General features: G+C 42.7%; 3 protein-coding genes across 4 annotated transcripts; all 3 read right to left on the reverse strand.

The window, feature by feature from the left end:
* Positions 1-212: 212 nt before the first annotated feature.
* On the reverse strand, positions 213-4,159 carry RB195_010539 (uncharacterized protein; the record flags this gene model as incomplete). Of its 2 annotated transcripts, none has more annotated exons than XM_064191598.1 (5): positions 213-328; positions 394-428; positions 488-504; positions 3,806-3,891; positions 4,054-4,159. In XM_064191598.1, 5 exons carry the CDS (start codon positions 4,157-4,159, stop codon positions 213-215), a joined length of 360 nt encoding a protein of 119 aa, XP_064049180.1. The 2 variants fall into 2 exon arrangements, with proteins under 2 accessions (XP_064049180.1, XP_064049181.1); XM_064191597.1 differs by adding an exon at positions 1,175-1,277 and having other exon boundaries at positions 394-504.
* Positions 4,160-14,407: 10,248 nt separating this feature from the next.
* RB195_010540 (uncharacterized protein) lies at positions 14,408-16,126 on the reverse strand (the record flags this gene model as incomplete). The annotated part of the gene is made up of 8 exons (XM_064191599.1): positions 14,408-14,472; positions 14,532-14,737; positions 14,800-14,878; positions 14,933-14,995; positions 15,069-15,151; positions 15,253-15,361; positions 15,778-15,907; positions 15,965-16,126. 8 exons carry the CDS (start codon positions 16,124-16,126, stop codon positions 14,408-14,410), a joined length of 897 nt encoding a protein of 298 aa, XP_064049182.1.
* Positions 16,127-17,853: 1,727 nt separating this feature from the next.
* Positions 17,854-21,311, reverse strand: RB195_010541 (uncharacterized protein; the record flags this gene model as incomplete). The annotated part of the gene is made up of 7 exons (XM_064191600.1): positions 17,854-17,918; positions 17,991-18,153; positions 18,223-18,407; positions 20,474-20,555; positions 20,654-20,763; positions 20,956-21,097; positions 21,153-21,311. 7 exons carry the CDS (start codon positions 21,309-21,311, stop codon positions 17,854-17,856), a joined length of 906 nt encoding a protein of 301 aa, XP_064049183.1.
* Positions 21,312-26,392: the final 5,081 nt, after the last annotated feature.

The following is a 26,392-nucleotide window of genomic DNA, read 5'->3' on the forward strand; positions in this document are numbered from 1 at the left end:
GTACCCTAATGTCAATCACTGAAAGAGTTAAACCCTGAACTGCTAACCGATAAAACGATGAAGCAATAAACGATAACCACTGGGTGGAAAAATAAAAATAAACAATATAATGGAAGAGTAGCTATCAATATTGCGAATAGAAGCTCCGATAGAAATTTAGCTGTGCTTCCGAGATCTGAGCGGGATTTGTAGAAGCGCAAGCGTAGCTTGCGTTACGGCATATTCAACGATCCGAAATCGTACACATACGTGTTGTCGGCGTTCACAACCTTAGCAGGCCTGTATCGTTCCTTTTCGCTGTTTGCTCTTGCAGATGCTTCTTTACGGTCTAAAATTCTAGGACCTTTATGCACTCTTAGGTTGCGCTCCTACTAAATGAGCTTTACTCATTACCTCCTTCCTTTGGTCTGGGGCAGACTTCGAGAGTACTGAACGAGAAGAAGCTCTTTGCAGAGTTCCAGAAACTTTGTTCAGATGCCATGATCACTGGAGGGCGCCTAGAGGCTGAAACATTTACAGACATAATCAGAATCAAATCAGATTGTTCCTGCGGAGTAATTTGACAACCGCAGAATGGCCAGAGTTAGGGTTTTGTGAGCGGATTGATAGTCACGCAGAAGAAAGAGTCATGTTAAGCAAGTCGGTTGAATTGGTAGGAAACTGAAAAATAGAACAGAATGAGTTCTCAGCTGCCAGTTCGGAAAATGTCGTAATCATGCAGCTTAAAGGCATCACTCCACGAATCTGAGGTGGTACGAATTTCAGGTGGAGTATTCTTATAAGGGATAGTAGATTATGGAGAGGAGGGTGATTCCGTTCATTTCTTTCTAATTGCCGTAGAAAACGGCCCGGAAGATACAGCTCCGACCATTCCGGCGCACTATTTTCTACGAGTTTGATTGGAGCGCACCAGCCTTGTGCACGCGCCACATCTTCTGGACTGTTTTTTATGGCAGTTTTTTTTTACGGGAAAGAAATGGACGGAATCACACCCCTCTCCATAATCTACTATTCCGTGTACAAATACTCCACCTGAAATCCGCACCACCTCAGATTCGTGGTATGCTGCCTTTAGCAGCAATGTCGTCGCGATGTTATCGGGAAGCAAGAGTTGGAGTCAAACCCAGCTGAAGTTGGATGCAGTTGCGAAGGTGCAGTTCGACGCGCTGTGGACCTAGCAGTTGAGGTCGAGCTGGGACCATCGCCATCTTCACTCGGACTGCAATCATGCGTGGAGCTAACAAGGGTCCTAACTGGAATGGCTTGCTCCACCGCAACTGCATGGAATTTCAGGTTGTTTTCACCAGTCTATAAGTGCTTGTAGAGCGATCCGCTAAAAGAAAATGTGGTCATGTATGACCTCGCAGATCAAAACCAATAGGTCTTGAAGTAGAGCCACTACCGGACGTGATATCAGATGAGGGCGGTAGAAGTAGTGATTAGAAATCTCGAAAAAAGATAGCTGCATGACTGAGCGATGAGTAGATCGTATCTGCTTCGCTAAAAATTTCGTGAAAAGACCAATTCGAGGCAAGAAAGCCAACTCCGTTGTTTGTTACACAGCTTATTTAATATGGCGACAAACGTGTAGAAGGGATTGCCGTCCATTACTGTCTATTTTGACCCTCATGCCTCTGAAGAAAGTGATAACGGCGAAGCACTAGCTTTGATAAAGGCTTTTATAGAGGGTCCAAAACAAGAACTGGATGTGTTTGCCCGATAGGTGTATACGGGGTGGAGCCTAGTCGGTAAACCGCTGCACTTTCTGGCAAACAGCTGCGCTGTCGTTCAGACCACAACGCTCTCGGCAAAAATTATGGAATAATATGAAAATAGCCAAAATTAAGGGGAATAAGAATCTTTCATTGAAGAAATGGTGCATGGCAACAACAACGACAAAAGCATTGAACATAGTTTACGAAGTAGATGCGAGAATTTTTCTTCCACAAGATTTTTTCTGTTTTTCTCCTTCTTAATTTCATAAATACGACTGAGCAAAAACTAAGAGAAAAGAACAAATAAAAAGTTAAAACGGGATAGGAAGGAAATCGTGTAATCTATCGAAACTAGCAGATCAATGGTGATTTGATTAGGTGCGCTAGGTGCACATGTTTCTGAAGAGAAAACATTTGGGAAGAACCATGTCCTAGCACATCGAATCCCGTCTTCGCCATCATTTTCCTAGGTAATCGAAGGTAAAAAGTTGGGCATGCTAAGAGTTCCAGCGTATGCCATGGCGTTTGTGAGGAAATGTTTGCAGATTTAGTTTGCAGATATTAAAGGCAGCATACCACGAATCTGAGGTGGTGCGGATTTCAAGTGGAGTATTTGTACACGGGATAATAGATTATGGAGAGGGGTGTGATTCCGTCCATTTCTTTCTAATTGCCGTAGAAAACTTCCCGAAAGATGCGCGCGTGCCCAAAGCTGGCGCGCTCCAATCAAACTCCCTGTGGAAAATACTGCGCCGGAACGCTCGAAGGGAATATCTCCTAATCTTCCAAGACTTCAGCACCTTCGCGTATTCAGATCTTTCGGGTCGTTTTTTACGGCAATTAGGAAGAAATGGACGGAATCACCCTTCTCTCAATAATCTACGATTTCGTATACGAATACTCCACTGAAAATCCGCACCACTCCAGATTCGTAGGATGATGCCTTTAATCGTTGCAAAAATGTCGATGTACGTTCCAGAAAATCTGTTTATTTTCATCCAGTTCGATAGAGACTGTGGAGAGTACGTTCAGTAGAACATACGGAATTCATTAACAAAATACATCGATGTTATTAGTTGGCTCTTTACTCTCACATACTCAATAGACTTTGCTTCAGAACAAGTAGAAGAAACTGACTGGGACACACTCATCCTCGTAATCTACTCGCGAACTCTGTGTTCGCCCAAAGACACACCAGCAGTCGTAATACGCTGAATTTTTATCACAATTTTTTTAATTACGAGAATTTTTCATTCATATCTCAGCTACTTTCAGCTCTGAACCTCTGAAAATGATAATCCGTAGTCTTGCGAACATTTCTCCAAGTAGCAAGCAGGTAGAAATTTCCAAGCAAACCATAGTTTAGCATTCAGCATAGTTTAGCTTCGAAAAATTTTCTAGCATTCAAATTTTTATCAACTTTTGTGATTAACTGTCATCTAGGCGCCGCATCCCACAATATATCTTACGCCATTGCCTGTTGCATAAATTTGAAAAGAAACGAATAGGTACAAAAGAAAATGCAACGGTTACAAAACAACACCATTCAAGATGGTCACTTTTTTCTCGGAAATTGTATTCAAGTTTTTGAAATTGGAGATCCCAAACGTCGATAGCGATGGCAAATAAAGAAATCAACTCAAACTAAATCGACTAGAAGTAGTATAAGTAGAGAAGTTTGAATAAGACCCCACAAAATTTGGCTTCAGAATGACGTCAAAGACCGGCACCTACTTATTTACGTAAGCGGGGTCGCTGTAATTACTTGGCACAAGTGCAGTACATAAAAGTGTACTGTATTCAGTGGTCCTTGCGTGGTTGTTGGACCACGAACAGCGCCAAATTTGTCACCTCAAACTATCATATTGTAGGTGAATAAGAAAGAAATGAGACAAAGAAGCGCAGCGCAATGACAGCGTAACAAAACACAGAGTAAACGAATAAGAATCTAGAAGCTAAAAAACGATGCGCTGCAGCGAAGGTGTAGGAAGAAACAAAGCAGAAGCGCAGCGTCAGAATGGAACAAAACTAGAGCAGCACTGGCGAGCAAAGCAGAACCTGAGAAAACAAGAGACGATGAGCCCTCTGACCTTTAAAAAGCCATTTTCATAGATGCACAACGACATTGTAGGTCCCACAGAAGCGTTCAAGTCGACGGCATTACATTCTCTGCATTCTACATTGCAAAAAGTCTACGAGTTATTGAAGTCTACAAGATAGTCTGCAAGATACATAATGTCCACGACATTCAAATTCAAAAAAAAAGAAATCCAAGAGATTTTTTAAAAAAAATGAAGAGCGAGTTCTCAGGCAACACAAAGGTTTAGAAATAGCTTACGGTCAGTCCAAAACATAAGGGAAAAGTCATCAGATTGTGGAAATTGCATAGACGTCTTCTGCCTACATTTCGCGGAGTGCATAATGCTAGAGGAAGTCGTCCCCATCCTCTGAGCACTTTAACATTTAACAGAAAACTTGGCCTAAACTATCTAAAAGAAATTTAACTACTAACTACTTTAACTTCAGCCAAGGTTTTTGATTTCAGACGCTAAGTGGACTCTACGTTTGTCAGTTTGAGAGTGTAATTTTCATTATAGTATGAAATGTTACCTTAAGAGATGATTAGTGAATGGCTTACTTCGAAACGATCGAAAAAATAGATCATCAGTGTTATTTTACCTTTTATAACTGGTGGAAACGATGAACAACTAAGAAGCTTAACGGGAAAATGAGGGAAGGTGAGAATTGAATAGTGAGATAGCGGTGTGGTCGTCTCAGTATTTATTTAAAAAAAAATATGTCCTTGAAATGATCGTGAGAATTGACGTGGGAGAGAAATCAGACACTTTGCGACGATGAACCCTCCGTCACAACAGCTGAGAGCAAGCGGCAAGAACATAACAACGAAACAAAACAGAGGTCGAGGGTCTGGCGGGCTGTGAGCGACCGGATTGATTGTTTGATCAGTGGACATTGACCAGCGCGGATGTCTATGAACTCCGAAATCGCTCAAGTGGAAATGAAAACTTGCTTGAACACTCAGACGGCACCGAATCGCTTCAACTCTCTGCGGCAAGTATGCTGATCAATTGTGCAACTTGGAAATTGTTGCTATAAAATTGTTTTCCATGTCTCTCATTACTTACTACGCTACATAATATTTTTCTCAGAGTGAGGATACTTGAGGAAAACAGGTTGTTATTTGCTCAACTGCATGGCAATGTTCAATCTTTTAAGCTGACACTCCACAATGCTCACCTTCTTCAAAGGCGAAACGCAACTTTGCCAAAAACTTGATTTATAGTTCCGTTGCGGAGTTTCGAATCCTATCGTTCCAATCCTGAACGAACTGAAAATGTCAGTTCATTCAGGAATTGAACGTCCGCCACTTGAGAATCCTCAAGAATTACCAGTCGTTCCGGTCGACCGTGTTCTAATCCTCTCTGACTTTCGTTCACTAACTGCGAGACCCCTTGGAACAGAATATTTTCATACATCTAAGCGATCTCGATTAAGTCCTAGCACATGCAACGACATGAAATGAGGATAAGATGTGGTTCGAAAAAGTAGCCTCGTATATAACAAAGAAGAAATTAGCGAGTTGCACATTTGAAGAGCGGGAGTAGCGCAGTTTTAAGTGGTCACTACAACGATAACGAAGAAGAGCAATTGCACCAATTGTACAAGCCAGTCAAGCCATCTCTTGCCGATGTCGACGTCGAGAAACATCCACTCCACACTCGGAAAAACTTCCAACTTCATTCCATAAGGCGTGTAAGGATCCTCATCCCAGAGGGACTGGTCAACGCCGAACATCCTACCTTCTATCTTTCATTTAAAGGCATCACCCCACGAATCTGAGGTGGTGGAGATTTCAGGTGGAGTATTCGTATACGGGATGGGAGACTACGGAGAGGGGGGTGATTCCGTCCATTTCTTCCTAATTGCCGTAGGAAACGGCCCGGAAGATGCGGCGCCGCACAAGGCTGGCGCGCTCCAACCGAACCCTTTGTAGAAAATAGTGCGCTAAAACGCCTGAAGCCGTATCTCCCGGGCCGTTTTTTTACGGTAATTAGGAAGAAATGGACGGAATCACCCCCTCTTCGTAGTCTACCATCCCGTATACGAATACTCCACCTGAAATCTGCAACACCTCACATTCGTGGGGTGATGCCTTTAAGAAAGAATTCTTGCAAAATGATTACGGTGATGAAATATCATAGAACGCTTCAAACACAAAAAAAAGGAAGCATGAGCAGGACAAGTGCTTCCAGTTCCCCACGAAAGAATCATAGACATCGCAAGAATTGGAGAAGCGGTAGCAGATGTATGCTCTACGACGTGAGCACCTGATTTATGATGTAACAAGGTGCAAGCGTGTATTGTTTTCAAAGCGACGTGATGGGACTTTGGCAAACACCCTCCGGCTGGAATCTAGCTAACTGCTGCGTTGCAATGATATGCTCGCGGTCACATGCTGCTGAAAGCTGCTTCAGTTTTCGGACGCACCAGCATCACACCGAAACGATGACTTTTGAGCGAATTATATTCCAGAAAGTACGACCTGTTGGAGGCTGTGGTGCGTCTTTCCCCATCACGTGTTCTATATCGCTTGTAATGTCAAAGCACGTTGGAAAATGATAAGCTTTTTTGGGACGTTACATGTGAATGTTCTAAGTTTAAAAAAGTCCGTTCATCTGAATTTCAAGAAAATAGGATACCCCATTATCCAAGGATTTACTTCATTTACTCATAAAATCTAAATCTCTTCTTTTTGTTCACCAAGCACGTGTAGAGCTGAATTATTCCCAAATAATTGCCAAAATAGTATGTCTTGAATTATCCGAGATGTGGTGGAAGCCGATGCTAAGTGAATTCTAATGACTGTGTTCCCATCAACAAAAAGCAGAGATTAAAAAATGGGAAAAAGCTAAGTTGAGAGAAGGACTGCGGTTTTCTACCCCTACTTGAAAAGATGAGGAACATCCCAATAACCAGTTTAAAGAGTGCCTTCGAAGAAATTTTTGTCGTTGCGTTTTTCGCCTCCTTGAATAGGGTGATGCGTAGTTCTGATGCCTGTAATTCCTGGACTGATACAGGATTTGTATTTTGGCAATGATAATTGGAAACAACGTATGAAATGCTGCTCAATTGCGGGGAGAATCAAATGTCGAGAGTTAGCCCAACATTTAAGTGCAACGGCACTATGATACCACAGATACTGCGCGAGATCACTGATCACTTGTGATTGTACGTTGATCGATCTTCAATGGTTGCCGATATTTTAATCAAAGAAAACAAGGAATGTATACATGACATGACGTCAACGTACCTTGTACGCGACCTTCGTCCTCTTAAAAAACACCTTGTGTTATTATTGTTTTCACTGCTGCGAGGACCATGCAGGAACGTCCTTTTCACGGTGCTCCCCTTCCCTCCCAACCGGAATGGGAACGCTGCACGGCACTCCTGAATGCATTCACTCCCCCTTAGTTCCATATCGCTGTAGCTACCATTGCACCATACCCAAAGATTATTGCCGATATTTCTTGCAACTGTCCGAACGAGGAGTTTTTTCTGGCAATTCCTTCTTCAGACAGTTGCAAGGACCTTGTTATTTCTCCAAATTTTGCATTTAGCGCAACTTTCCTATCTTGTTACTACTGAGGTAGAGTGATGCTAGATCATCAACACATTCCAGATCTTTCTAATTTCGCATTTGAAGAGCTTTTAAATACTTGCGGAGTTTTTGTTTGCTTTTCTTAAGCGGATTCTAGCTAATTGTAGAATTAAAAGTCACTGGAGTATCAATCCACTTGGGATGCGCCAACACGTTTTACTGGAATTCGTAATCGTTGAGGTTTTGGAACGCGTGTTGGCCCATACAATGACCTGCGGGGGCCATCCGATGATCAAGTCAGTGTTTTTATCCTCCCAGACAAGTCTGGTACCAATTTTTTGACCCCGGAGAGATGAAAGGCTTGGTGGGTGAGCTGTAGGAGAATGCGGAGAATCCCTAATCTCATTCGCTATGTTCTGCTAACGAAACGAGTTTCTTCCAAACTAATGGTTGATAGAGGAGCTACGGTGCCTACGTTAAAGGCATCACCCCACGAATCTGCGGTGGTACGGATTTCAGGTGGAGTATTCGTATACGGGATCGTAGATTACGGAGAGAGGGGTGATCCCGTCCATTTCTTCCTAATTGCCGTAAAAAAACGGCCCGGAAGATGCGGCTTCGGACGTTCCGGCGCGCTGTTTTCCAAAGCGAGTTAGATTGCAGCTTTGAGCATGCGCCGCATCTTCCGGGCGGTTTTTTTTATAGCAATTAGGAAGAAATGGACGGAATCACCGCCCTCCATAATCTACTATCCCGTATAAGAATACTCCACCTGAAATCCGTACCACCTCAGATTCGTGGGGTGATGCCTTTAATAGATATAACGCCAATGGGAAGAAAATCCAGAGATAATTTTAAAAAACTGATCACAAATCTTGGAGATGAAATAAATGCCGTTCGATTATGTTGTGCTGGTAAGAAATCCGCGCTCTCGTGTCGATTCCAGCTGTACTTTTCTCCTCGGCTAGTTCCGCAAAGGATCCGTTCGCTTTTTTTTCCAAATCTCATCGTATTGGAAAAGCTACCTTCTGCATTTGAACACCAGACCAGGAAAAGGAGGAGCCGCTGCTCCAGGTTATTCCCTACGTGGCAAAGGGAAGAGCGCGGGAACACCTCAGGTACCCCGCGGAATTAGGAGGTGCAGAAAGAAAGTGTTTCACCGGAGAAGTTTTTGGGGAGGTTTGCAGTTCATTCATTCAACGGTAAGGGTGAAGGCAAAGGAGGAAGAACAACAATCAAGAGCTCACATATTCCGATCCTATCTCATCACCTAGTTTCTTTGGCCATTCGACATGCTTCTCATTCAAATTTATAACTCACATATCTTGGACGTAGCACACTGGGTGTAGCACAGTAGCGGGGCGTTACCACTCCGGTTGCGCAGTTGCTGGTTCGACACCGCACGCTGACCTCTCCACCGCGTGAGGTCGACGAATTGGTGCCAGATGTCTGGATGGATAAAAACGTTGACTTAATACGTCGGCTGGTCCCGCAACGCGCAGGCATTCATGACCGAATAAGTGTTCGTAAATCTTCAAGATTCTGGATTGAAGTCGAACACGTTCGGTAACATTCATGCCAATAACTTCATTATTTAATTATGATTTAATTGTCAGATTTCAGAGATCCCAAAGGGAAATGCTACTGTTCATTCTAGCGAACACTTCGTGGTTCATATGTAAACGACCTAAAAGAAAAAGTTTGTAGGCAACCACGGGCACCTTTAAGGATGGATGTCTCAGTAACCCAGTGACCCTTAGGAAGGTGGGCTGTAGCTTCTCAGCAGTATATGAGGACGAAGTATTGCAAAAATTTAGTATATGGGAACACAAAGTTGAAAAGGTCATTCAAAGATTGATGGGGATCAAATTTAGAGATGAAAAGCGCTCGTGTTCAGTTCTGGGTGCACTACATAGGCTCATTTTGGTGTGGACTCAGGTCTTACAATCACTCGTTCATAAACACAAGATGTCATCGAGAGTTACATTGATGTTTTGTAGGAGTGGCTCCTTTTCGGTCTATTGAGGATTTTTTATGTCCTGTTGTCTATGATTTGTTAATTCCAAATATGTCGTTTCTTGTTTGATTTTCAGAGATAATTGTTAATTACAATTGACAGATAATTCGATAGATTTGCAGGTAGTAGGACGAACATATTAAAAGCACCTCTTTCGCTGGCTATTTCTGCTATAATGCAGAAAAAAAAGTTTTGCAACTAGTCAAGCCATGAAGTGTCACTGTTACGATTCTTCCAGGGATCGTTGATCGCGGACAATTCGGAAATAAATAAATAAAAAAGGAACGACTAGTGGTCCTTGTACATCACGTGCAAACCAATAATTCAGAGAAAGATTCTCTCTTTCTCTGAATTATTGGTTTTCTTTATTGGTTCTCTGGTTGTGAGTTCAGTTATTTATTTATTTATTTATTTATTGGGCGGGTGTGGTGTAGCGGTTAGAGGTTCCGCTTCCTGCACGATCGATCGGAGGTTCGAATCCGCCTTAGTGCTCACCAAGCCTTTCATCCCTCCGGGGTCGATAAATTAATACCAGACTTATCTGGGAGGATAAAAACACTGACTTGACACATCGGCCAGCCACCGCAAGTCATTGTATAGGCCAGATACACGTTCGTAAACCTCAAACGATTCTGAATTGAAGTGAACGTGGGGGCGCATCCCAAGCGGATTGATTAACGCCAGAAACTTTATCCTCTATCCTTTATTATTTATTTATTTATTTATTCACATACACGAATGGTGCACCAAAAAAAGAAAAAGGAAACACATTTGTCTACGTAAAACACTCAAGGAAGAATCGGCAAACTCATTGTCAGTGGGGCCTGACGCAGTCTTTTTCATGGCGGATGCGCGTCAAACATGTCGTTCTCCTACTCAGGAAAGTGAAGAATCCTCTCATGACACCTACTCCCCAATCCAGAACGCTTAACATCTATTCATCTACATATCAGGATTTGGACGACCAACCCAGCCCAAGAAGGAGCACGTTGGGATCCAGGGCGAATTTGATGAGGGATCCTGAACACAGAGGGTTCATACTATTATTGTTGGGAACCCATGAGCGGTCCACATGCTGAGCAAATGGCAGCAGACATTTGAAAGTTGCTAGTATCAGAGAACATGCTGTTAGACATCAACATCCAAACAGTTGTGCAGAATACGAATAGCAATCTGCGCAAAGTTCAAATTTATACTGCAGAGTTATTGAATAACCAATAAAGGGAACACCTCCTTATATATGTTATTTTTGTGCTAATAGACATTTACATAGCAAAGGATGGAAAGAAATAACGTTCAGGGGTGCTGCGTCGGGAAAGTGCCGACTACAGTATCGAATGTTGAATGCCAGTTAAAGTCATTACTCGGAGAAATTTTTGATGTGGCGTTTTTCTCGGTAATAGATGGGATTCGAAACGATATTTGCAAAAAGCAGAAATACGAATCATCTCCACTAAATCCAGGAATCAAAAACAGCAAAATCTGATGGATTGCATAACCATGCAGCTCCTTACACTCGCTGAGTAAAGTAACGCAACCGCGTGGAGCAGTTTGATGGTGAAATGACTCGGAAAACCAACCATCTGCATCAATATGGGTGGTGAAGTCTCGTTCATTTTTTAGAAAGTTTCTTTGTCTTGTTGTAGAAACTTGCGGTGTTGTGATGATCAATCAGATCATTTTGGTACTGCTGATCCAGCTGTTCTGTAGATTACTGGGGAATGCTCAGTGTTTCGCCACAGTAGAATCGCTAATTCTTCGACAGAAACGAAAAAGACGCAGATCCACGACTGTTTCGTCTTCTTTCGAAGAATTAGCGATTCTGCTGTACTTCCAAGTAAACTGCGGTCCAAATCTTGCTTCAAAACAAAACAAAACAAAACGCCTACAATTTTAGCTTGCTTTTAAGCTGCGTAAGTAGTACTCAATTCCATCCCACCGACACATCTGACCCTATGCGGGCACAAGTACCTCTGCAGCGCGTCCCAAATCACTCTCAAGAATCCACACATATCCCTTCGCGGATTTCTGGACACTTCAAACTGAACCACATTTCTCGTTTTTATACTAAACTCCTTTTATAAATCATGCTAGACGTAAGTAACAGCGTAGTGAAATAGATCTCATAGCAACAATCTTCGGTTCATTTAATTCAGTACCCATGTACCTATCTTTTTAAGCCCAAATTAAGACATTGCCTTCGTCGATGCGGTCTTCTTTAACCTGAGAGTTTGAGTGGAACAAAAAAGTCAACATACACAGTAAAAAACCGTCCAACTTCTGAAGAGCTTGTTTAGATCTCTTCAGTCGATTTTTAGGAGCTGAAGGTCTGTCTCCAGCTCAGAGTAATCGACTGAAGGGATCTCAACACTTCACTAATTTTGCAAGGTAGAAGTAATGGCACAGCCTAGGATACGAGTAAAAAATAAAAGAGCAAGGCACGTGTGCGTATTAAAGCAGTTTCTGAAAGCCTCATTTTTCTCCCAAGACTTTCACAAGTTATAAGCCCTCATTTGTGAGCTTATTGTCTGAACATAGCATTCAAGAGAATTTTCGATGCGAGATCATCTGTATTAGAGGATAGGAGTAGTGCAATGTTCCTCAGTATCACAGTGAAACGGCATCTGCAAGCCTCAACTGGATAGATCACGAGCACCAAACAGGTCACTTTGAGCGACGAGGCAACTCATTACATAGATACGAGCGATGGAATCCGTTTTACGCGCCTTCATTCCACCACTTCAAGGAGCTGCTTCGCAGGATGGACAGATCCCTCTCTTGTTCCACAGATATATTTCTGGCGCGTTTTTAAAGAGGTTTCGCTTCTTCGCTGTGATACTTGAGAATCGCATCCCTAACTCCATCTACCGGTGCTGAGAAATCTAAGCTTTTTTCCTCTAAGGTCATCCTTTGTTCGAATGGTTTGCACGTAAGCAGTCGAGTCCTTTGCATTTGCAGCACTGAATTAAGTGCAGTAGCAACTCAGTACCAAACAGGCAGCGAAGGAAAGCAAGGTTTTTCTTGCAAAAAGGTCTCTTTTTCCGCAGTTTTTTCTCCTAACAATTTCTTCCTTCGCTTTCTGTCGTTTTGCAGAGCCCTTCGTGCAACTATGTCTACTTCCGCTTTCAGCAGAATCTTTTATATCTTTTATTGATCTTTTTGTCGGCGAGAATTGAGCGCTTGGATTCATTTCAGACCTATTCCTAAAAAAACCAAAACAAAAACCAATAATCCAAAACTCTCAGTGAATGTTTTCTCAGATTTCGATGTAAGATATTAGTGGAAGCGCTCTAAAATGTTCGAACTAAATACGTATGGTAAAGCAGTGAAAAAGTTCTTTTTCTAAGCACTTATCGTTTCAGGGACAAGGAAACTTGTCAGTCTGCCAACCCTAAGAGAATCGTCATAAATGGTGCAAAAAATCCTTAAACATGACTTTTCCAGTGCACAGCCATAGCGAGAATACCTGTCTATATTTCGACTTCCGTATGAGTGGATGAAATTAGCCTCTTTTTTTTTCGAAAGAACAAACATGCTGTTTCTTTCGTTAATTATTCCGTAGAGTTTTAATTTTCAGCTTCGAAAAAAAGAGTGGCCATAAATATGTGATTCCTGATCGTTCAGTTAACCTTGTCCTAAACAGTGGTAAACATTAGCGAAATCCTTAGTCTCGAATAGAGTCAGCGCAAGCGCAGTCTTTCCGATGGAATTTCTTCTTTTCAATTCCGAAGTCACACCGACTTCTTCACTCTTTTTCCAACTGATTGATGACGATTTAGAAAGGAAGTGGAGATTGGCGTACGCGATTTCTCACCTCCACTCTACTAAAAAAAATTCTCCTTAACCCTTTTCAAAGAATGACATTCCCAACGTTCCCGAAAAGAGTATCGCTCTAAATGAAACTCCACAGATACCTCAGAATTCCATTAATCGTTCCATTAATGTTTTGGTTCAAGTGTGACTGGGGTGTTTCGGCGCAATCGTTCGTTAAGTTACGTGAAGTGGTTGATAGTAACATTCACACTGTCGCAAAGATTCACGAACTAGTAAAGTGCTGCGATCCCGTTTAGCACCAAGGTTGAATAACACAGAGGGAACGACTTTTTATGGCATGTTTCGGATTTCACGTGGGGGGCAAGAACACTCGAATGTGGTTCAGTCGAGGTGGTCATGATCATCATTTTTAACATGAAGTGGTGTTGCAGGCAAAGAAGCGATCCGACCTCTCGCTGAACTTCCAATCATTCGTTTCAGTGAATGTCAATAGATACTTCACGCGGTGTTCGGTAATACGTCCTCCTTGTCCAACGATGTACTACTCGAAAAACAACCCCTTGATAGTTTCGGAAATAAGTCGTAAGATTTACTCATACGTAGTTATCTTCTGGCTGAGCTAATCTTGTTGTTATATAAAGTGACGAGCTAGAGTTAACTGCAAACGTAATGAAAACAAGAGTCTCAAAGGGATTTAACCGTAATGGCTTCTGTGGGGAGGGGCTCCCCTTCTCAGTCGATTCTCAATTTCTACATCCACACTTATCACTTGTCTTATCACTTCCTACCACAATCCAGCACAACGAATCAGAGAAACGTATCCTAGTTGTTCCAGCGTTCGGAAGTCGTGCGGTACGCTGCCAAATACATTACTTTTAAAAGCTCTTTAACGAGGACAGAAGGTCGCTATTCAGTGTGTTTCCGGTTTTGCATACTGTTCTTTCTTCTTCCATAAAGACTAACAAAGTCAGCTCGCAGTATTCGTTTATTAAGTGCATAAATTTACAGTTATTACACTTTGTGTGGAGGCGTTGTCGTTTCGTTGAGTTTACCCGGGTACGAAAACGTGCCAAATATGAGCGCTTAGAGGAAAAGGAACGACAACTTCGATCTCCGAGAAGGAAGAAAAGTGTTCGGAGAGTGGAGAAGTTGGTTCAAAACCATGACAATTGGGTGAAATGCGAGCGCAATTCAAGCACAGGTACCAGGGCAAAAACGAAACGCGACATTTGCAGAGCGACGCAGAAAAGTCTTGGATTGCAAAGACGAGAAGAATATCCGTTATCTTCTTGTGCCATCCTCGAAGAAAACACCACCGTCCAAAGCGCAATATTTCGGGCAAATACCTGGAATAGAGGGGTTGTGTCGTTCTTTCGCGGACCAGTTCTACAAACTACGGATTCACCTCGTTCTCCTTGCGGTCCAGGTTGTCCTGGCTGACCTGCTGGTCCGACTTCTCCCGGAGGTCCTTGCTGCCCGGGTGGTCCGGGCGGTCCTTGTGGTCCTGGAAGCCCGTCCGAACCTGGTCTTCCACTCTGACCAGCATCTCCAGGAAGTCCTGGTGGTCCAGGTTCTCCGGGAGTACCAGGGTCACCGGGGATCGCAGGCGTACTGAAGGTACCGATCACACACTTTTTTGCACCATGTTTTCAAGAATTTCAGACCACGCGTACCTGAATGCGGGTCGACCTGGTTCTCCGCGGGGTCCGTCTCGTCCATTGTCTCCGGGTGGTCCAGGAGGTCCAGGAGGTCCTTAACAGCCCATAGAGTCTTTTTCAATGAGCACAAAATAAATGCAGAACAAACCTTGTGGTCCTGGCGGTCCGTCGTTTCCATTGCGGCCAGGGTGGCCTGGTTGTCCTGGGCTTCCTAAAATAGGTTATAGTCGAATTTTTGCACACTTATTCTATATATGGTTGAGAAACCAAGATCAAACTCTTACCAGCATCTCCTGGTGGTCCTGGTGGTCCTGGCTCTCCTGGTGGACATGGGTTGCACGGCGGTTCCGTCACCTCTTCACATATCCTTAAACGCTCTTCTTACAAATCAGAAACGTCGTTGCTAGGTGATTTTGTGAGAAAATTTCGTAGTCGGCGAAACAGGTTTATAACGTCTGCAGTACTCACGCTGGTGGTCTTCCAGGAAAACCTGGTGCACCAGGGGCGCCTGGTCGTCCTGGCATTCCATTTTTGCCTGGTGGACCGTCCGGACCCGGTAGTCCCGGTAAGCAGCAACCTGAAAGTAACCCATATGCACAGTGTCGACTAGACCATCGATAAATTTGGCAAACCGAATAATAGTGAATATTCAAAAACATATGAGCTGACCATTCACTGAAATAGGGCTTTTCCTGAGAAACGATGGAATTAAACATAGATTCCAGGGATTACTGCAAAGCCTTCCTGACCATTACATTCACCTTTTGAACATTTCAAGCTCAAATCATGGAGAAAATCCATTATAACAAGATGCAAGTTTTAAAGGAAGTTAGCTCATGGAACAGGATTTTCTCCCACATCCTTTTAATTACTGCCACGAAGTGAATGGCAAAACGTAAAAATGCGAATTTATAAAGATTAAGAAACAAATAAGGAACGTGTTCTAATCCAATGACACTCATAAGAATATTGATGGGAGATCGTATGACCGACCTTGACAAGTGCCCTGCGAAGTTTGCCTCTTATGTCGAGTCTCATTAGCTGCATGAACGAAACCAGGTAGCAGTGATCTCGGAAGCGCTCGATACTCTGCGACCTCCATCATCACGTCTCGCGCCGACAACTTAATTGGGGTGGAATAATTCGAGGTAAAGCATATGTGTGTACATCACCGGCGTACCTTGCAAAACTCCATTTCGCTCTGAACTCTGGCGTGAACTGAGTTGATGTAGTTGTTCACGATTGGCAACGTAATGAAGACAGCGACAATAGCAACAAGTGAGAAAGAGACGGCCGAAAAGGCGACGAAGCGGTAGGCCCGCTCTCGCCGATCTTGGTCCATTCTAGGAGAAGAAATATTAAAAGGAAACAAGCAAGTATGGTTGATAGGAGTAGGAGAGACGAACACGGAGCGAAAACGACCCAGACATCCTTATGAGGACATTTGGATGCTGTGTTCGCCGCGAAGAAGTTGCTGAGGAACTGGATTCACGATGATGGGGGAGGGAACTGCGTGCGAGTGCCTGCATGCCCGGAATTCCCTCTTGTGATACTTCGAAAAGACTCGAAAAACCGCGCAGTAATAGTTCTTCAGGCAGCGGTAGTAGAACTTTGAAGAAACGAAATGGGGAAGTCTTGACTTCAGCGCGGATATGAGATTGTTTAAGCAAAGCACTCTTCGGAGGCGGTACTGCCTCCTGTAGCTAGCCAGCTTTTATATCCATAGTAGATATTTCTTTCTATTAGCTTCTAATAGGCGTGTCGAACCAATCGTGGCCTGGGGGAAGGGTGGGACGAGGTAAGAGACCGTTTCAACGTGCTACAGCCTTTAAAAAAACTGGAGAATGTCGCTACAGCGTTGAATCTGGCGTGTTGACCACGCCCACTCGATGGTGTGAAGGTTGAGAACAGCTGTACATCGAATGCAGAGGAATTCCGAGAAGCGCATGGACAATGTTTACCTTAGCAAACAGTGCGAATGTATTCTGCAAATACGGTGCTTTTTTTACTTCTCTCACGAAAAATTCATCTAACCACATATTTAGTATGCGCATGACATTTTTTCCGAACCCTGCGAATGAATGTAAAATTGCGGCATGATACTCTCAGAGCAGTTATTATTTGTTTCTCTAGACGTATTTTAGAAGATGCTGCTTATTATTTCTAGTTGTTCTCAGCTATCACCTTTTTTTCTTCGTATTTTTTGTATTTGCTTTTTGTAGGTCATCTTGCTGAAATTTCCTCCTACTCTACCTATTACCAAATCGCGATCATTTCAGGTATTTGTAATGTAAAGACGATTTGTTGAAACGAGGAGTAAAATATGTGGTGATCTGACCTTAAATTAAGCTGCTCAAAAAAGAGGAACTGTCATTAGTGCACCCTCTAACCATCTGCCACAGGCATCACATGCCTTCTGAACAACTGAACATCTGCTTACTTTGGAATTACCCCTTGATCAAGGTTCACTTCCTAGCGCGTAGCTCTTGAGCAGACGACAGGTGCTGTATGGAAAAGTAGTGCTCCTAACCAAGCGTCTCGTACAATCCGCAGCACAACTGCACTTTTATGTACGACAATTAGATTTAATTGCATCCATGAAGGATTTGAACCTCTTGGAATGTGAATCAGTAAAGGACCTGAACCTCTTGGAATGTAAATCAGTACAAATGTATCCTCTAACGCTTGCTGACTGTTGCCCTGGCCGGACTGGCTAGATGTTGAGGTGTAAGCATTTCTCCATTTCCTCATTTATTTCCCGATCTTTTTGAATTCAAATTCTTTCTTCTCCCTTTCTAGACCAAATGGTTTTGTGTCACTTGTTATTTTCAAGGGTTTGTTTCAAGGGTTTGGTCGCACTTCTTTCGCGTAATCTATATTATGAGGTTTAAGTAATGTAGATAGAATTACGATACATGTCTATCTGGAAGTTAGTTCCAATTCTATTGTCTCTTTAACAGAAATGACAAAGGACTAAAATTGAACAGTAATAAGATTTAGCCCATGTGTGAAGATGGATTAAACATGAATTTATTGAAAAAGTCTTCAATCTCAAAGCGTATTCCCATTTTATCGCCTCGTTCCGTCTTCGAAAAACACTCCACCATCTCGAGCACAATATTTTGGACAGATACCTAAATGAATGGCTTTTTTCGTGCAAATATTTGCAAAAAAAACACCTACACAACTCCCGAACTACCAATCACCTCTTTCTCCTGCGCTTCCTGGCTGTCCTGGTTGGCCTGGCTGCCCGGGTTGTCCATCTGGGCCCTTCTGTCCATCGCCTCCTGGAAGACCACGTGGTCCTGGCTGCCCTGGAGGCCCACTTGTTCCTGGCGATCCAGGAGTTCCCGGTTCTCCGGGTGGTCCCTAGAGTTGTTTTCGTTACTATGCATGACGTTCCATACAACCCTGTTTTCAAATGAAAGTTTTGATTACCGCCGGTCCTTTCTGTCCTGGAGGTCCTGGTATGGCGGGACGATTCGGTGCTGGAGTTCCTGGTTGCCCAGGGGTTCCAGGTTCTCCGCCAGCACCAGCTTCTCCTGGCACTCCATCGTTTCCTTTAGGTCCGGGAGGTCCTTTTTGACCGGCAGGGCCAGGAGGTCCACCATTGCCAGGTGGCCCTTAATAGAGTTCTGCATTTGTGCACCACTTATGTTCATTTCAGTATTGCATAACCGCCATCTCACATAACAGTTAACCACGGGTCTGATGACGTAAGCGGGTAGTTTTGTGCTCCTGAGGCATTCGGACTGCGTTCCGGCCACGCGACCGCGACGTCCGCAACCGGTTTCAAGCGCGTGCTTCATTCATTCCAGCTATCTACGCACTCGAGCCATACTGGCGGACTGTACTGGGCGCCAGCCGCGAAAGGGTGGCTTTCGGAGGAAACTCGTAGGGAGCGGCGATCTTACTAATCCCAACTTTGTTTCTCATCAGTGATTCACCGACAGAGTTCTATAAACTTGAATGAGTATAGTAGCAAGTTCTTACGCATTCTCAAAGTGCCTATACAGTCGGGGAAAATGCTGATTTCTGCTTTTCTGGGATTTCTGACTTTTCTTGAGCGCTTTTCATAAGTGATGCTTCTACAAAACTTAGGGAAGCGATGTTTCCACACCATACGTCTGCTTCTTATCAAGGATTTCTGTCCGTCTAATTTTCTAGACAGTGAACGTTTCTATTCATGTGTACGCTTGAGCAATGTGTTCCACTGACGGAAAATATGAGTAAGCAGTATGAAGGCTGGGCGTATGAGAACCTTAACTGATTCTTCAGTGAGGGTTAGGAAATGTCTGTGGAGTGGAAGTTGCTCGCAGTTCTGTTACAGTAACTAAACTTGAGAGGAGGTGAGAATGGCGATACGGAATCCTTCGCTTATTGTACGTTTCTAGATCAAACCGTAACCTCTTACTCCTTTTCAAAGTCAAGAATATTTGGAATGTTTGATATTGTTTGTTTGGATATAAGAGAGGTCCCTTCTAGAGAAATAAGGATCTTATCAGTCGTTTTCGTAGCCTCTTCATATTTCTTGCAACTGAATGACTGTTTTGCGTTTCTTTCTGTAACACTGCTTTCAATTTCGGAAAGAATCAGCTGATTATTTAAAAAAGCGCATTAGGGAAATTTGAAAAGAGCGTTTTCTAAGATGAATTTAATGACTTCTTTAATGACTTCTTAAATAAAACGAACACGCGAACAAATTTTTTTTTGCTCAATTGACTTTCGATGTGAGGACTCTCACAAAAATTAGATTAAAACATGGTGGAATTTCTATAAACGTAGGTTTGTGACTTAATATATTTTCGATTTTCTAACACTGTGCGAATTTTAAGCACGAGATTACGCACAAAACTAGCAGTATGCCAAATGAGAACACCACTGCCACTGGAAAACGATCGCGCTCACTCCTTAACACAACTTACAATATTACGGCACCTACTTCTTAGTTTCGGAAAAAAATGCGCTTGAAGAATGTTCGAAAAACCTATTCCCAATTGAATCGTTCGATTATTCTCTGCAACTGGAAAACACAAGATTCTAAGGGGAAAGTAATCTTTGGTTTTCCTTTTTTTTGTTCTCTTCCGAACTTTTGCTTACTTTACACCGAGTAGCTGAAACTAGGCGTTCCAGCTGATTGCGTGATACTCGTCTCGAAGAGGGAACGAGAGAGGATTTTGAAGTAAGCAAACAAGCCGAAACCACATTAACTTTACGTTTTGAAGCACTTCGTGCAATTTGTCTTGTAACGGAAATTTTGTCATGGCAGTAATGAGTCGACGGTTATAATTAGATTAATGGGAGCAGTCAGCTGTGCGATGCAATGAACGGTGTACTGGTCATGGAACGCGTTGTCAAACCTTCCCATTACGTTCGAGCTAATGACTACGCTTAGAAGAATCGGTCGCGAGACAAGCATTAGAACGCAACCAAGTTGTTCAACCGCTTCAAAGCGGCCTTGGGATAAAAAATAGTTTGCTACGAAGCTTGCGGTTGCACTTTCGCATCGTTGCGACGTGAGACTCGTCATTGCACTTGCTACCGGCGAGGGCTGGTTTATCTTCGAGGCGACGGTGGTCGAACTAGAAACACGAGCACATCTAGATGGGGTTCATCGTCTTCTGCCGAATTTGCACTATTATGTGAAATTTTGAAAAAAGGCATATTAGACTGGATTCTCACAACAAACCTTGCTCTCCTGGAACTCCAGGTGGTCCTGGTGGTCCTGCCGGACAAGGGTTACAAGGTGGTGGAGCAATTTGTTCGCAGACCTCAAACACTCGATCGACGTTGTAAAAGCGCAGAATTACATGAACATATCACAAAAATGAAACAGCTTTCTCTAGTTGATAAAAAACCAAGAACACACCCTTGGTGGACGTCCAGGGAATCCTGGCGCTCCCTCAGCTCCAGGTCTTCCAGGTCTTCCATTATTGCCAGGTTTTCCGGGAGCGCCAGCTTCTCCCGGCAGACAACATCCTGGAATGTTGAATAGCTGTTTTTTATAAGGCCTCACTCCCATTCTGATGAATTTTGAGCTCATTTGTTTCTTAAGCAAATAGAAAAAAAAATTCCTCTTCTTAACAATTATCTATGACTAAGTCCTACAACCAAACTACAAGCCTCTAAATTCCGAATGTTTTTTTTTCTATTCTATGCTGGTGGACTCACCTGCACATACTCCCGCCTGCCTTTTCTCTCTCACTCCATTTGTGGCGTTATGTAGGAGTGCCGCGTCGCCATCCACAATGTGCATACGTCCGTCGTTTTTACGGTCGGGAGCAACAAGATGGCGAATTTCATCGAGAGATTTCTGCAGTTTAACGAATAAGATACTGCCTATCAGATCCATGGGATACATGGATTACCTGGCAATCATCCAAGTCGCGTTCTACCGTATTTCTTATAAAGTTTGCATAGTTGTTTGTCATCGGTATGGTTACGGACAGAACCAAAATGGCAATCAGAGTGAATACGGTTGCCGTGTAGGTGACAAGGCAAAAAGCTCGATCCCGAGCCTCATTCATTCTCGAAGTAGCGACGCTGAAGCAAAAACAATGATTGACCCAGATTTCGCTATTCTAAGTACAATACACGAACTGAAACTCGCTAATTTCGGAAAGTATTTTTGAATTGATTTGATCAGATAGCAAGTAGCAAAGTTGCAGAGAATCGCTTCAGCATTACATAGGTCAGACGTTCTCATTACGTTTTCGTTATAAAAAAAAATTAGTAGAATTGGAGACAGCGCTACTTTGTGATTTACATATATTTTAAAATTTGTGAGCGATAAAATACACCTTTTACAACATACTTATATGTAGCGAAAGTGGTGCGTTAAGAAAAACATAAATAGTGTCTTCGATGTAGAAGAAATCTAGAATATTTCACCCAGAGCTAAAAAAAATCTCGTTATTCTAAACGAGACAGTTGGAAAAGGAAGGTTTTTGTGAAGCAGCAAATTTCGAGCCAAAAAGAACACTGATGCTTGGCAGGGCATTCTGTTACCTTTTATAAGATCTGCATTGTGATAAACAATGTTCCAAAGGTGTGTCCACAACACGCTTGCTGCGCCATCTTTCAAAACACTATCATCGCTCAAGTTGTAGTAGGTCTCCCGTTTTGAAAGTGACTCTGAATGTTTTTCTAAACAAAAATCGTCGAAAGACGTCAATTTTCTAAAATATTCGGAACATTACCTATCCGGTTGATTTGTCCGGGGTGACGTGATCATGCCTCGACGAAGCTGCGCTCCAGTTGTTCATAGAGACCAAAAAGCGTCCCAGATGCTCTTCTAGAGATGCCGAGAACTACACAGTTACAGGGAAATATGAAACGAAGAATGGTAAGAGTCGTTGAAATTGCGGAATCAGTATGAAGACAATGAGCTCAATGATACGTTACATTTTGCGTGGTGGTCTACTAAGAGACAGAATCAGCAAGTTTTGTCTAGATATTATCCTCAGAAATTCTAAAAACCTTGTCAAATGAACTCTTTTTCTTCGGCGACGTCAGAGACACAAAACGTCTCTCTCAGGCACCTATTTCCCATCCATACAACCAGCTTTTTATCACCTTCTTCCGTTCCTAACATTCGCCTGTTTCACAAGTATCACATCATTCGTAGGTTTCACGTGAAGGCAACTTCAGCTACAAAAGGTTTGAACTTACAGGATTTGGATAATTCTCATCCCCGTTACTTTTGAAACTTATAATGTGTCGTGTTCCCAACGAGAATTTTCGCATGCGTAATATGAAGCTGTTAAATGCGTCTTTCCCTCATATTTCTCTTGAGGATTTCTCCTTCTCGTACGGCTAAAACTTTGAGAACACCACGAAATTTCCTCTCAAAATTCTTATCAGAAAATCCCAGTGAATTCGCCCGATTCTATTTAATACATTGTGAACTATATCCCAGTTGGAAAGCTGAATGATCAGGGATCATGATCGGAGGCATGCTCGAGAAATATGCGGGGGCTCTTCACCCGCTGCCCATTTTCGTTCACCTTCTTAAAACTACAAATCCCAGATTTTCATGGGAGCGCTTAAAATTTAAGTCTCTGCTCACTTTCTGTATGTATCCTACGAGAGGAGATGCTTGTAATTATTTTTGCCCTGACTGTCGCGACGGGCGCAGAGAAACGAAGCAGTATGTTGCTCGCAGAGAAAATATTTACGCTGCTAGAGACTCTCAGAGAAGAATAACTGCTGCTGCCGCCTGTACTTCTCAGCATTTTGATTACCAGAAGTCGCTCCTTTGCGGCCAGCTGAGCTCAACAAATGTTACCTATCCAGCGCGCGCTTTTATGTGGTTCTTGTGTCCCGACAGATATTTTTGTGTGGACATTTTTTCATCAGTCAGTCATATACGCAGCCATTCTCAAATGATTTTTTAAAGTTTTTCTACTAGATATCAGCTAAAATACAAATCTCTGATTGCAACATTTGGACGATAAATTTGTTCGATTCCTGAAGAGTCAAATACATTATATATATACATATACATATACATATACATATACATATACATATATATATATATATATATAATAAATACAAGTGTTGATTCGACTATAATATATATACATATTCTGGCAGTTTTGATTTTGGTCCCAGTGATAACGATAAATGCGATGTATGATTGTTTGGTCGTTTTGACATTCACACCCGTATGGTGCGAAAAAGAGACATTTTTTCATTCGTACCGCCATTTGTGACTGGTGGAACACATACGCAATTTTCCTTGAAAACTCTGTGTTGGAAAATTCTGATATTTATTGTAAGTCGCACTTAGATCATATCAAATTTATTGCTTGCATTTAATTTTTCTGAACTTAAAAAAAGTAAAGATTTTTCGCGAAATGGTTAAGATTCTTGTATAGCTATACGTTTCGATGATGCTAATAGAAAACTTTGGAGGACCGCGTAGTATTAGCAACTTCGAAAGTTTAAATAATCCGACTTTGCTTTTTCTCTCTTTTTCTTATTATTTTTCGTTCTCTGCAAATTTATCCATAGTGCAGTTGGCGTGGACCGTGATGGTGCTCGCAAACAGCTACGGTTTCGGTCGAGCGGACCTCAGCCTCAGATGTTAGTGTGCTAGAGAGCAGCACTAACATCTGAGGCTGAGGTCCGTTTAGTTTTTCTGAAGCATTTTACAGCTAATTGTGAATTACGCCGGTATGGTCATGAAAAATTTTCCTAGGTGTATCTTTCATTTTTGGAAAAAAAACCAACCGGTTACGTAATGGGTAAAAAAAATCAGAGTGGTAGCAGTTGGATCTAACCAGGTAACTTCTAGGCTCAGCCATTGATTACACTCCTAGCAGTTAGGTTAGAACTTAGAGTCTCGTAATTTCTCAGTTCTTCAACTCAGCCATGAAAAAATGGCGTGCAACCTACAGGCTGCTGGTAAATTTAGAATTTGTTTTCAGTGTAATGAAACCTTCTAGTTCTCAAAAGTCTGAAAATTGTTGATGAGACGGAGCGAATAGCACGCGAATTTTAGAGACTCACAGGGGAGTAGATAATATCGACCGCTAACAAAGAGATCTATACGATACGCACACTTAATGGGCGTCAGTTCGATTATGCTGTAACTGCGCTGGTGAATCGGCCCTTCCGATTGTTTCCCCTAGAATCGCGCTCTTGTCAGCCGATCGAGATGATTTTGCTTCATGCCAATCGTTTCATCTGTTATGCTCTATATCATAGAAAACTACGGTATTTACCTCAAGACTGGGGAGCTTACTGTTTGAACATCATTCGGCGCATATGAACAGGCGCTCCCTTAAGTTCTGCTATTTGCACCGTATTTCTTGGGCATATTTGAGAACCGATTGAGAAGAAAAAAGTGACTTCTTTTTTCTCTCTCCTAATCCATTCTCAACGTTGTCCAAGAAATACAGCGAAATGAGTTAGTAAAAATCAAACTTGCTAGATGTTGACCAAACAGTAAACTCGACACGAGAAATCTGGTGACTCGTTTCGGTTCTCACGTCATACGTCAAGTCTGAACACCCGCACTGGAACTCAAATCGATGCTCTCCCCGAAGCACTTACGAAAAGTTTCCTCACTTGTTCAGCTGCTGAACTACCACCGGACTCTAAAAGAGTTCGTTGGAGAGGAACAGGAGAATGTAAAAGAAACATAAGGAAAACGGAGAATATAAGGGTTCATTTTTTAAGTGGCTGTAGTGACTAATACGACGTGGTTTTCTAAGACATTCATGTCCTCAGATCAAGTTTTAGATGTGGGTAAGATACTGGGCAGAAATCTGCGCACAATTGACATAAAATAGGACCGACAGTTCAAAGACACACAGTTCTACGAAACCTACGGGCTGTAGAAGAATGCGCACTTTTTAATTTGGTTTGGTCAGTTTAAAAGGTTCAAATGCGCCGCTTGATGACGTCCACTAATTCCTTGGGTGCGTACACGGTGAGGGTCGCTTTGAACAGGGATCACACTTCGTTCCCAACGTAACATAGCATAATCGCGTCAAACCGATCGAGATTGTGGCGCGCCCGTGGCGAAACGCCTGCCCTGCTCCGCAGCGCGATCGACATGGTTTCGCAACAAGAAGGTCCGACTTGGATTCAGATCACACCTCAGTGAGTCCAGGGTATCAACACATATTTATCAGAAGAACTTTGTTCGCAACTGCCAGTTTCAATCAGTTCACTACAGCTTTGTTTTCGAAAGTAAAAAAATGGGAGCAAAAAGAAAACATAATTTCTAATGTGGAGATTTTAGTGAGCTGTAGCCAAGAATGCTGCTGATGTTTTTTTAAACAACGTTTCGATGTCATCGCGTTCGTCAGGGAATGAAAAGTCGGAAGTGGTTTATCCTCAGAAGCGTCTAATCACACAACAGAAGGTGTTTGAGCGGTTCGCATGCTTGATGGACAACAAATCGGTTAAGTGTCACCTAAGAAAGACTGGAAGAGTTTCCTCGTGTGTTTCCACATTTTGGAGATCACATTCACAAAAATTCAAAGCGTATACGTTAGATGTAGAGAGGGTACTGCTTGATAATCAACGATAATCGTCAGCTAGTATACAACACTAAAAATGAAGTGGGTGATGGATCACGTGACTGTTAGTATTCGGTAATTTTAGCTAAATCCACTCTATAATCCTCACCATTATTTCTTCAAGTATTTTGAATTTCGGTTTTTTTTTTCTAAGAAAAAACTACTTCCTACGCCTCGCGCTTCAGCAGCAGGTGTGAAAGGATGAAAAGCAAAAGACAAAAGTAAAATTTTTTCCAGCTATGAGAGAGGCAGGTGTTGCGAAGTGGTAAGAGGTTCCGCAGCGCCTGCAATGTCGATAGTCCAGAACTGCTCTGGTCCATCCGATCCTCTCATCCTTTTGGGGTCGATAAACGGCTACCGGACCTGCCTGGGAGGCTAAAAACACTGACTTGACGCATCGACTGCTTCTCACAAGTTATTCCATAAGTCGCATGAGCGATCATAAACTTCCAGTGTTGGCGCAGGGACTGAACAACGCCAAGTACTTTCCCCCTGTCTTTTTTATTGAATGGTGACTTGCTAAATGTGGTGAGTAATCTGTCTGTCGAGTATCCGCTTGGTTTCTCACCATA

Source organism: Necator americanus, chromosome III (assembly GCF_031761385.1).
Source record: "Necator americanus strain Aroian chromosome III, whole genome shotgun sequence".
Classification (NCBI taxonomy): domain Eukaryota; kingdom Metazoa; phylum Nematoda; class Chromadorea; order Rhabditida; family Ancylostomatidae; genus Necator; species Necator americanus.